General features: G+C 43.1%; 1 protein-coding gene across 1 annotated transcript in view; it reads right to left on the reverse strand.

Moving 5' to 3' along the window:
- Positions 1–13,390, reverse strand: part of alpha-Man-Ia (alpha-Mannosidase class I a) — a 217,792-nt gene that overhangs the window by 97,394 nt on the left and 107,008 nt on the right. Inside the window, exon 5 of the mRNA XM_080282748.1 lies at positions 737–961. Within this exon, the coding sequence (XP_080138874.1) occupies positions 737–961 (225 nt within the window). The remainder of the gene's footprint in view (positions 1–736; positions 962–13,390) is intronic.

Here is a 13,390-nt window from a genome sequence, read left to right on the forward strand (position 1 = left end):
GTTGCCTATCCTAACACTGTGAGGGGTCTCACACCATGCTAAGGGATCCTTGTATGCAACATGTGTTAGGAGTGTAATGCTGTACAGTACTGTAGTGAGACCTGGGCAGTAAAGGAAAAGGATATTTGTAGGTTCAAACATAAAAAAATGATAATGATTAGATGGATGTGTAGTGCTGCCATGCGTCCTTCTGTGTGAGGTCTGGGGGAACATTAGTATTACAGCTAAGTTTAAGAGGAAGGGAATTGAATGTATAAGTACTCTGAGATGGTTTGGGCATGGTGAGAGGATGGAAGATGACAACTTGGTGCAGAAGGTGAGAGGTGTGAAAAATATGGGTAGGGTTGCAAGAGGCAGGCCAAAAAAAAACTTGGTACAAGGTCACAGTGTGACCTCAGGGATAAGGGGCTAGATAGGAGGATGCCACAAATTGAGAAGTATGAAGAGCTGCCATTAGGTAACCAAAGCCCACACATGCAGGCATGTTGGAGCCTTTACAAATAAACAAAACAAACAAAATGACTGAAGTGATCAAGGTCTATCTATTGCCAGACGCCTCAATCCCGTTTGGGGTGGCCACAAACAAATCGGATCAAGGTGGGACAGTAAAATGCAGACTGTAATGGATGGTTCAGCAAAAACCTGATATAAATAGAGTTGTGAGGAAAAATGGATTTCAAAGCATCTACTCATATTTTTGGTACTTATTTATGACATGCATGGAAAAATACAATACCTGAGAAACATGCGAGATGGTCCATTTTGTGCTCCAACCGGTTGAACTTGCTCTCTGCAAGATATGTGAGGCCTGAGTGACTCTTCATGACCAGGCGGTTAGTGATGACACCTACTGCTTCCTCATACATCTCTCGTGCTACCTCGTCTGTACCTCCAGACTGGATATAAGCCTTGATCAAGTACTCATAGAAGCTGTCACCCAGTGCACCAATTGAAGTGTGGCCTGCAAGAGTGAAACAAGATATAACATCATCATCAATCAGCATCATTTCAACCCAATTTTCACCAATAAAGGAGGTGGTAAGGATTCAGAAACAGAAAAAGAAATGCCCAAGGAGGGAGAGCTAACAAAAAAGGGCACAGATCACTCATCATCATCATCACCATCAAGTTACAACTCAATCCTCCTCTCTGTGTAACTTTGATTCCTAAAACCAAGAGTGTAGATCCAACCAAGAAGTCCCAGTGATTCAGACTCGACAAAGCTGGAATCGGAGGTATATAAAAACAACCCAGTTCACCCAGAATATCAGCCTCAGCCCGACAAGCAATGGTGTTCTCTTTCTCCTACGGTGTATGATGGCTCGTGTATTGGGATTACACATACTGTACTGCATTGTGGATGTCAGTGGAGTTATCCAGTTCTAGTCCATGCAGCTATATCTTTTACCAGGATAGCCATCTATCAGACTTTTACCTCGCACAGATGGAGTCCGACAAGGTATTGTTTTTGGTCATTTCTTTGTTCGTTTGTTTGCTGGCGATATTAAGGAAAAACGGTTGAATGAAATTGCATGAAACTTTCAAGATAAGTGGGCACTGGTCCCCAAAGAAAGTGATTAAATTTTGGAGGTAATCAAGTAACCCTGAAAGGTCAAAATCAAAGTCACGGATTTTCAGAAGGCTATAATATGAAAACAGTTGAAGATAGAGACATTAACTATTAGGAACACACAGGAACTCGTAATATGGGCTTTCATTTTGCACCAAGACCTTTGACCTTGAAAGGTCAAACTCAAGGTCACAGATATTCAGGGGGCTATAACTTGAAACTGGTTGAGGACAGAAAGATATTTACTATTATCAATACATAGGAAATCCCATATGTGTTTTTAACTGGTACCTTGATCTTTGACCATAAGTGACCTTGAAAGGTCAAACTCAACGTCACATTTATGGAGGGGGCTATAGCTTGAAACTCACTGAAGACAGAGATACACTATTTACTATTACCAAGATATAGGAAGTCTCATGTGGGTTTTCATTTGGCAGCATGACCTTTGACCTTGAGTGACCATGAAAGGTCAAACGCAAGATCACGGATTATCAGAGGGCATAACTTGAAGACTTTTGCGCCATTACCTGAGACTTTAACTGTGCACTGACGCTAAATGGCAGAAACGAGTCAGTATTTAACAGCAATAAAATAGCTGCTGTCAGGCGAGGTCTGTTGTGCCTGGCACAATTTGTTTTTGATGTTTCTATATATATTAGGTATTGTTATTTTTGAGAATAGTTGACAGTATGTTGTTGGTGAATCAGGTTTATTTAGTTAATGTGGTTTTTCATTGTAGTTATGTAATTTTAACTTAGGATTGGTATTTTAATATTGTTATTAAAGGAGTCTGTATATCACTATTTCCTATTTAACTTGTTTTCCAATCACTATGACAGTTATTCCTTGCTGTGACATCCTATTTGCTATATCCATGGTTTTCATCCCCCAGATTTTTCCTAAATTATTTAACTACTACCAATAATATTGTGGGTTGCAAATCAGGGTTGTAATAATGATCACCATCATCATCATCATCATCATCATCTCATAATCATGCATCATTTTCCAATTTAATTATGCACTGACATCGGATACAGAAACAGAGAAAGATAAGGTACAGAAGTATAAGTACTATTAACAGTATGCCCAGTGAAATAACCACGCAATCATTCATAGATCACTCAAACCCTTGAAATCCTGACTAAACTTCACAAGAATAAATATCTGAAAAAGCTTTGTTATTTTTAGATGCAATTCATATACATTAATCAGATAGTCATCCCAATGACTGTCAAGCTGAAAGAGGAGTGCCATGCCCTTGGCACATGCTTCTCTGCACATTTATTACACTGGGTGGTAAAATGACACCTGGTGGCCTTGTAGGTTAAGGCACTCGAACCAGATGGGACCTATATGGTGTCACATCTGAACGGGGTTAGGGTTCATTGTTCACTAAATGCCACAGAGGAATATGCAAGCCTTGTTACCCTTGCCATTAATGCTGGGACTAGTACCCTAACCCCAGGATCCTATAATCCTGATGGAGCATGAAACAACTGTAGATAGTAGACAGATATACAATAATCTCTGTACTATCCGGAATGGCTGGGGAATGGCTGGGAGAAGAAAAGATGAGAGGAGGGAGGAAGAGATCAGTAGGTCGGAAGTAGTGGAAGCGATGAAGAAGATTAAGCTGGGAAAGGCCCCAGGAATTGATGGAGTGTGTGGTGAAATGCTTAGGTATGGGGATGAGATTGTTGTGGAGTGGATATGGAAGTTGTGTAGATTGGCTTGGGAAGAGGGAAGGGTTCCAGAGGACTGGAAATCAGGTATAATTGTTCCTCTGTACAAAGGAAAAGGGGAGAGAGAAGTATGTGGTAACCATAGGGGTATTTGCCTTCTTAGTGTGACTGGTAAAATATATGGTAGAATACTCATTGATAGGGTTAGGCATATGACAGAGGAGCTAGTTGGAGAAGAACAAGGGGGATTTAGGAAGGGAAAAGGGTGTGTAGATCAGATATTTGTTCTAAGATGTTTAGTGGAGAAGTGTCTAGAGAAGGGAAGGAAAGTGTATGCTGCCTTCATGGACTTGGAGAAAGCTTATGACAGAATAGATAGGCAAGGTATGTGGAAGGTATTGAGAATATATGGAGTGGAGGGGAAATTGTTGAGTGCTGTGAAGAGTATGTACGAGGGAGCTAGGGCTACGGTGCGAGTGGATGGTGAGCTGAGTGAGTTCTTTGATCTCAATGTGGGACTGAAATAGGGGTGTGTGATGTCTCCATGCCTGTTTAATATATATATGGATGGGGTTGTAAAGGAGGTGCAAGGTAGGGCAGTGGATGTGGGGGTGGCCCTAATGAATGAGGGTGAGATTTGGAAGCTTCCAGTGTTCCTGTTTGCTGATGATACAGTATTATTGAGTGAAGATGAATGGGAGTTGCAAGGTTTGGTGAATGAATTTGGGACAGTGTGTAGGAGGAGGAAGCTGAAAGTTAATGTAAACAAAAGTAAAGTTATGGTGTTTGAGAGGAATGAAGTCACAGAGTGTGCAGTGAGATTGGATGGTGAGGATATGGAGAATGTGAGTGCATTCAAGTACTTGGGTAGTGTGATGAGTATGGATGGAACTGTGGGGGATGAAGTACGTGAAAGGGTACAGCAGGGAAGAAAGGTTGTTGGTACACTGAAAGGAATGGTGAGAAATAGGGAGGTGAGTATGGAAGTTAAGAAGTCACTGCATGATGGTATTGTGATCCCTACCCTGACGTATGGAAGCGAGGCGTGGACCTTGCAAGAGAGGAACAAGTCAAGAGTGAGAGCAGTGGAAATGAGTTACTTGAGAGGAGCATGTGGAGTGACGTGGAGGGACAGGTTGACGAATGAAGAAGTGAAGGAACGTTGTGGGGTAGATGTGGATGTGGTTGAAAAGATTAGGAGAAGTACACTGAGGTGGTTTGGACATGTGGAGAGAATGGAGAATGAAAGACTGACTAAGAGGGTGTATGTAGGTGAGGTGGAGGGAGGGAGAGGGAGAGGTAGACCGAGGATGAGGTGGAGGGATGGAGTTGAGAGGTATATGAGGGAGGGGGGGGTGAGTTGGGGGGAGGGGAGTCAAATGGTGGGTGACAGAGTGACTTGGAGGCGTTTTGTCTGCGGCCACCCTTTGCGGGACTAGGGCGTCGGGCTATAGATAGATAGATAGACTATCCGGACGCCCACTATCCAGACTCCCCACTTACCGGATATTTTGGTTCCGGACTTAGTAACCCCAAAATTGCCCAAACATGCAAAAAATTCCAAAAAAATCTTATTTTTTCCCCCCTGTAATTTGAACTTGGCACACGGCACGGACCAGCTGTGCTTTGATGCGTAGTTCTGCCAATGTCTGCTAGAGCATCCCTGCATCCTCCCGACTTCCCGCCCGTCATTTGTCGTGAGTGCACATTCGTAGCCATGGCCGCCCACTTGCTTGCTTTTGGGACGATGCGCTACCTCCTGCAGGCTCTGCTGTTCCTTTCCTGCCCCTTCTTCGTGTGTGTGATGATGGTCTTGCCGCCCGAGATGAGGAAGCGAATGGTTCTAACTCTGGAGAAGAAGAGGGAGATATTGGACAAGATGGATGCAGGATGGTCAACCTCACACATCCTCCGTGAATTCAACCTGGCCCACTCTACATTGTTTGATATCAAGAGATCCCGGGACAAACTCATGCAGTACATGGCTGACTTCTCATTGAAGAACAAAATGCAATGTGGAGAGGAAGATGATGTTTACTCCCCAGTATGCAGAAATCGACCCCTCCACACTGATTTGGTATCGTCAACAACGTGCTGCTGGTGTGATGGTGCGTAGCACGGAGCTGAAGGCTGCTGCTGAGAAGTTCGCAAGGCTACACGACACCCCAGACTTCAGAGCATCCGAGGGTTGGCTCTTCGCTTTCAAGTTACGGCATGGACTTACCAACCGTAAGGCCCATGGAGAAGCTCTGGAGGCCAACGAGGAGGGAGTAGAGTGTTTTGGCAGAAGATGAAGGGCTTGATCAACATGGAGGGCCTCACTCTCGGTCAAGTCTACAACGCTGACGAAACTGGTCTATTCTATCGCTCTTTGCCAACGAACACTCTAGCCGAGGAGACGGAGATGCGTGTACCTGGCCACAAGCTTTGCATACAACGGTTATCTGCTTTGTGTTGTGCCAATGCTAACGGCATGCACCGGCTCAAGCCCATTATTGTTGGCCGTGCAAAGCAGCCTCGGTGTCTTCGTGGGGTGATGGATGTCCTTCCTGTCATTTGGTTCCATTCTGAGAAGACTTGGTTCACAGTCAAGATCTTCAGAGACTGATTTCACAGCCATTTCGTCAAGGAGGTCATCCATTACCACACAGAGAAACTGGGAATCCCGTGCGACCAGGTAAAGGCCCTCCTTCTCTTGGACAATGCACCTGCGCATCCGTCTGACAAGAACTTGGTGGCTGAGAATGGCCGCATTGGGTGCATGCTTTTGCCAACTAATTCGACTTCTCTCATCCAACCAGATACCCAGGGAGTGATCGTGGCAACGAAGAGGCTGTAATGTAGGAAGTTCCTGGATGAGATGATGGTTGTTCTTGAGGACGAGGACAAGCGCTGGGAGGGACGAGATACGTGAGGCCAGCAGACTTTGGAAAACCTTCGCCGCTAGAACATCAAGTCTACCATTTACAACTGGGCCAGTGCATGGAAGGAAGTCCCTGTCAAGACTCTGGAAAATTGTTGGTCTCGTCTGCTTCTCGGGGCCGATGTTGTGCACAATTTTCTAGGTTTTGATGTGGATGACTTCCGTGCCCGTCTTCGTGTGCATGGCGACATTGTTGATGTGGATGAAGTGCTTGAGTGGTTAGATGACGATGAGGGCGCTCCTGGGTATCAGATTATGTCTGATATCGAGATCGCATCTTCAGTTGCTGGTAGAAGTACCCAGCTTGAAGATTCCAACAAACAAAGTGAAGATGATGCGGACTCCTCTCAGCGTGCCACTAATCCAGCCATCCCCATGCTGAGAGCACTCAGGGAGCACATCGAATTCGTTCTCGACTACTGGGAACACCCGGACTGCGACAGAGAGATAGGGCCCTTGGGACTTGTGGAGGAAGTGCGCGCTTTCAGGTAGCACACCATTAATCGCCAAAATCGTCATTCCTTGCATCAATCAAAGATTTTTTTTCAGACCCGTGACCCCTGCTGTGCCCAGTCCTGGCTCCACACCACTGCCTCCCCAAGACAGGCCTTCATCCTCCGAGCCACAGCCAGCACATCTGGCACGGTGGAATCGCCACTGGACGTGAGTTTGCACCAGTCTTCAGAGTCGTCTGCAGTGGGTAGTCCATCACCATGTCCCAGCGACGCGCCCCTAGGCCATCTGCATCAGCTACCCTCAGACTCTGACATTGAATAAACAGCAAGAACTCGCCACTAGACCACAGGGGAATTTACAGTGTTGTGCAATGAAAAAAACAGTGCGGAGTTATAAGAAATTAGAATTCTGAGTGCAAAGACCTAAGTGCAGAGTGCAACACTGATTTCATGAAGGTATAATGGAGCGCAAGTAAGAACATGGTGCGCAGTGTTAAGAAAATTGAATTCAGAGTGCAAATGACTAAGTTCAGTGCAAGACTTGATTACTGCAGGTGCTTCTGGTACACATTTTAACTGTCAGAGTCTGAAAGGAGGCGGGTTATTCATCAAGATGGCCAGGGACTTGTTGTAAGTATCCAGAATGTTTCATATTGTACTGTATTTTCCATACTTACCTCTAAAACCTCATTCTCTGGTTCCTTTGCATTTATTTCACTCTTTTTTTCTCTTTTTGGTGTGAATAGGGTTCTAGGTGCCATGCATGTCAAGTAGGGAGTTATGTAGGTGTTTTTCTGAGTTTGGCTGGTTAGGGTCCATAAGTACCAGTCCAGGAGCCAGGGACTTGTTGTAAGTACCCAGAATATTTTATATTGTACTGTATTTTCCACACTTACCTCTAAAACCTCATTCTCTGGTTCCTTTGTATTTATTTCACTCATTTATGTCCCTTATTGGTGTGAACAGGGTTTTAGGTGTCATGCATATTCAGTAGGGAGTTATGTAGGTGTTTTTCTGAGTTAGGCTACGTTAGGGTCCATAAGTACCAGTCCAGGAGCCAGGTACTTGTTGTAAGTACCCAAAATGTTTCAAACTGTATTGTATTTCCATACTTACCTCTAAAACTCATTCTCTGGTTCCTTTGCATTTATTTCACTCTTTTATGTCCCTTATTGATGTGAATAGGGTCTTAAATAGGTGCTATGCATGTCCAGTAGGGTGTTATGTAGCTGTTTTTCTGGGTCAGGCTAGGTTGGTCATCATAAGTACCAGTCCAGGAGGCAGGGGCCCACTTTCTGGACGGGCCCACTTTCTGGACGGACCCACTCTCCAGACGTGCCTTTGGCTCTATATCATCAGATAGTGGAGGGATTACTGTATATCATCTGTCTTTCTTTCCTTCATTCTTTCTTTGTCCTTCTGCCTATGGGTAACTTTACACTCCCTCTTGTGCCTTTCTTTCCTTCATTCCATCCTCTTCCTTCTGCCTGTGGGTGATTACACTGAGTGACATGCCAAATGGTTTCCTGTACACCAAGAAACCATTTACACTGGGTAGTAACCATATAACCAAATTTTGGTGCATGGAGGTTTAGTGGGTAATTACTGCGCTCAAATCGGATAGTGCCGGTGAAGGTTTATATCCAAGGGATGGTTGGGGTTGATTGCTCATGTAATGCCACTCAGGGACAAATGAGGCTGGTCACCCTCATCTTAAATGTCGGGACCAACTGCCTAGCCCCGGGCTCCTACGCTCTTCATGGGGCAATGTAGGATTGGATGATGGATGGATGGATGGATGGATGCTGGTAAACTCTGCTGAAATGTTTATCTATCTATCTATCTATTGCCATACGTCTCAATCCCTTAATTCACGCGAGCTTTTTTTTTTATGCGATTTCAGTTATCCACGAATTTTTTGTACAATAATTAAAACAATTATAGTATTCAAATAAGTAATTTCAATATACAAGAGAAATAAATAAAATATAAAAAATGCCTACCTGCTGCCCGTGTGCACACATATATGTATGTGTGTGTGTGTATGTGTGTGTGGGAGCCTGGGAGGTCGGTCTACCACGCACCACACAGTCAGTTTGAATCCGACGGTCGAATCATGCATGACTCGAGATCGAGAATCGTTATTTGTGGCTTATTTTTCTGCCTTCCAGTGATTGCCTGCCTTGTCTGCCAACATGGGGCCTAAGCATAGTGCTAGTGATGCATGTGGTAACACACCAAAGCGGGCTGGTAAAGTGGTGTCACTGACAGAGTTAAAGTGTTGGACAAACTTCAGGGTGGAATGTCGGCGACAATTCTCCGTCAGGACGATTCCCCGTCATTTATTTACATACCAGTTTATTTAGCAAGTACAGTACACTAGTTTTTTACTTATATGAGTTATAAAATCCCCCTGAAAATTAGTTATTAAAGTATTAATTAATCAATAATAAGTATATTAATAGAATGACGGGGAATTGTCCATGTTTTGACGGTGAATTGACTTGATGGTGAATTGTCTCAGAACTGTATGTTTGGGGTGAGTCAACTGTTCATACAATAAAGAAGGAGAACGTAGCATACGGGAGACAGTGAGGGCTAGTACACCAGACTGTGCTAAAGTGTCTCCACCTACGCCTGTGAATTGTCTTGGAACTGCATGTTTGGGGTGAATGAGTCAACTGTTCATACAATAAAGAAGGCAGAATGTAGCATACGAGAGGCAGTGAGGGCTAGTGCACCAGACTGCTGAAGTGTCTCCACCTACGCCTGTGCTTGTCAGGTTTCAGTTTTAAATTTCTTACATTTTTGTTGTTTTTAATACTTTATGCTAGTTTATAAGGTGTATGTAGTGCATAAACAGTACTATTCAGATGTAATATACGTATAGACATGCGTAATTATGTGCACACAAGGGCAGAACATATACGCGAATTTACCACATACGCGAAGGGTCTGGGAACCTAACCCTCGCGTGAATTAAGGGCTTACCTGTATATATATATATATATATATATATATATATACCTGTATACAGATAGATAGATGTAGAAATCTTTCACCACTCTATCTACAGCAAGTCTCTCTACATGACAATACCATTCCTGCATACATTTTACTAATGTAATATCAACAGGCTTCATTAAGGCAAGTCACAAGGGCAGTTTTCTTGAATATCACTGGCAGCATATTGCCACACCAATTTTGAGGGAATTTGCTGCCAGTTTTGATCACACAGAGTTCACCCAAGTTCTGTTCCATTTCAGCACACCTGTTTAATTTGGTGTTGAGACTGAGACATACTGTACTATACTTGTACAATGACAACAACCCTGAATCCTCAACTACATGTACACACAAGAACACCACTGAAATGGATGAGCACATTGCAATCTGTGCCATACTCTTACCCCAACCGAAAAAGAAACAAAAGGATAAATAAAGAAAGTACTGATGCATCTGTGACTCGCAGAGTGACCTGGCAAGTTCACTGTACTGTACAACATCTCTCTGCCCACAAAACCTCGAATCCAACTATGTTTTTCGGTAATGTACTGTCATGATTTCATTATGCCTACCTCTGAATAACTAACTGACTGTGTGAACTGGGTCCCACGTCTGAGTCAGATGATACGCCTCACTGTCAGAAAATGCATATTACCACCAACTGCTTCCTGTTTTTGAGCCACATATTACCTAATTTCGCCAGATAAGTGTTTTAACAAAGCCAAGCAAAAGCGCAGATGTTGTGTTGGGCTGGATATTGCGACGATGGATAATTGAGAGTTTACTTACCATATGTAATATATAAGAAATCCCTTGATTATCCAATGTAACAGAGCCAAAGGCATACCCAGTATAGGCAATGTCAGGATACCGAGCAATATCCTCTCCTGTACCCGTACTCTACCTATACCAAACCAATATGTACAGTATCCATCCTAATTTTGGCAGGATTCTGCAGTCTTTTGGCAGTTTTTAGACATCAAAACACTGCAATATGCAACATAATCCTAAACACTAAGAAAACAAGGCATAAACAACAAAAACAAAAACAAAACTACCAACATGCACAGTACCCCTCCTAATTTTGTAAGTGTTCTGCAGTCTTTCAGCACTTTTTAGACATCAAAACACACACACTGGAATATGCAACATAATCCTAAACACTGAAGAAACAATGCATAAACAACAATACTGTAATACAAAAAATATATATATTTATATATATATATATATATATATATATATATATATATATATATATATATATATATACATATATATATATATATATATATATATATATATATATATATATATGCACACCTCTACCAATATGTACAGTACCCCTCCTAATTTTGGCAGTGTTCTACTGTCTTTCGGCTCTCTTTAGACATCAAAATACAGCACATACTGGAATATGCAATATAATCTTTAACAATAACAAACTGCATAAACATCAAAAAGACAAAAAAGCCCTACCAATATGCACAGTACCCCTCCTAATTTTGGCAATGTTCTGCGGCCTTTCAGGCGTTTTTTTTACATCAAAACACTCACTGCAATATGCAATATAATCCTAAACACTAAGAAAACAATGCATAAACAAAACAAAAAAACTACCTATATGCACAGTACCCCTCCTAATTTTGGCAAGGTTCTGTGGTCTTTTGGCTTTTTTTAGACATCGAAACACATATTTCAATGTGCAATATAGTCCTAAACACCAAGAAAACAATGCATAAACAATAAAAATTATTTAATAAAAACACACACAGTACACTTACCACCCAGTGAACAGCAGACAGGCATCGTAACCCACCAGGCTGCAGCAGGTCTACAGGTATCCCATGTGGTATAGTGTCCAACACTGCCACTCAGCAAAGGTCAAAGAACTCCTCCTCCTCTTCCACCTGCTTAAGCTGGCCAATGAACAGGGACGTGCAGCTAGGTGATGTACCCCTACCCACCTCAGGACTCTCTGAAGACAGCCACAACCTTGAGTCTAACGGCAACTCAACAGCTGTCGATGCGCTCAGTTGTGGGTCCGAGAGTGAAGATTGGGGTCGAGAGGGTGTGGTGGTGGTTGTGGTGGTGGTGGTGGTGGTGGTAGTGGTGGTGGTGGTGGTAGTGGTGGTGGTGAGAAAGGGCTGGCACTCATCAGGATGGAGGGCTTGAAGATGGAGTCAATCTTTGTCTGACAGTAGGTGTGGCGGTTCTGTCGGAGGATGACAGTGTCTTTCACTGCCCACAGATCCATCGCCAGCTTGAGTAGCAGGCACCAACTCCCTGTCACAATGAGGGTGCGCGGCATATTCAAGCACCTGCTTAACCCCTACACCGCAGGGATGTTTTTGCGCTCCTTGCGTAAACCGTGACGATATACGCGCTCCGACTGTCTTTTTAAAAATATTTGCCAAAAATCAGTTATTAGTCCTAGAATATTATAATTATATGTGCATATGGCACATACCTTCAGCTTTCTCCTGGGATGTTTGCTGAGCCTTCGTCGAGTACCGTAGGACTTGTGGAGACTTTTGAAGTTGGGTAACGAATTCTCCACTTTACACTTCCCGACACCCCGTAATATGATTACCATCCATCCATCCATCGTCCAATCCTACATTGCCCCATGAGGAGCGTAGGAGCCTGGGGCTAGGCAGTTGGTCCCGACATTTAAGATGAGAGTGACCAGCCTCACTCATCCCTGAGTGGCATTACATGAGCAATCAACCCCAACCACACCTTGGATATGAACCTTCACAGGCTCAATCCGATTGGAGGGCAATAATAACCCACTAAACCACTAGGCACCAAAGTTTGGTTATAAGGTTACCACCCAGTGTAGTAAATGGTTTCCTGGTGGACAGGAAACCACAGCCTGATATTATCACTAGGAACACTATTCTGTGATTTTCAAGTAGTTTGGAAAAAAAAAAAAAAACTGAAAGCAATGAAAATTACAAGCGCATACGAGCTTCCCACTTGCACTCGTTCCCTGCTAGTATTCTGTCATTTATTATTCATAAACACACTCACACTTCATATTCCTATTACTTTATTACACTTATATATCCAGTATTTATCCATGTTTCCTTCAGTAATAGTAGTTTATTTTCACTCCAGGCATTAACTTTCTCATTCAGTAAACTAGCGTAGGGAGCAAAGCTTTCACTGTCATTACTTCAAGTATTTGTACTCATATTCTTATATTAGTAATTATTTACATTTACATTTTATTTACACTATGTTATACACTGTAACTTCCAGTAAATAAGGGCTCCTTTCCCTTGGAGCCAGGATGAACTTGGGACACTGAAGCACTCGTAGTTTATCACCATTTCCTCCACTGGCTCATCACACGAATCACCAGAAAGATTGTAGTCACTGTCCACCATTATCATGGATAAATTAGCCAGTTCACGCTCCACAGCAGAGTCATTTAGTCCTTTACCCCTTCCCACACGATGTTTAGTAGGGGTAGAGGTCACAGGGCCCTCTAGAAGCGGCGGAAATGGAGGGGTGCGAGTGCTACGTGCTTTCATCTCAAGAAACAACACTGAACTAAATGATGAGGCGGCTATGAGGCTGCCAAGGGTTGACAACGTCAGCGAGGTGACAGCTGCTAATTTATATGCTGTGAAGTGATTGGCAGGAAATTAGGGTTCCAGGTGAATGTAAATATAACTTAGGCTTCTCCCTTCCTTTCTTATATATATTTCTATTACGAGAATAAATTATACGGCATATT

The sequence above is a fragment of the Coenobita brevimanus genome, chromosome 94 (genome assembly GCF_032717465.1).
Source record: "Coenobita brevimanus isolate Jiangsu-jjx chromosome 94, ASM3271746v2, whole genome shotgun sequence".
Taxonomy (NCBI): domain Eukaryota; kingdom Metazoa; phylum Arthropoda; class Malacostraca; order Decapoda; family Coenobitidae; genus Coenobita; species Coenobita brevimanus.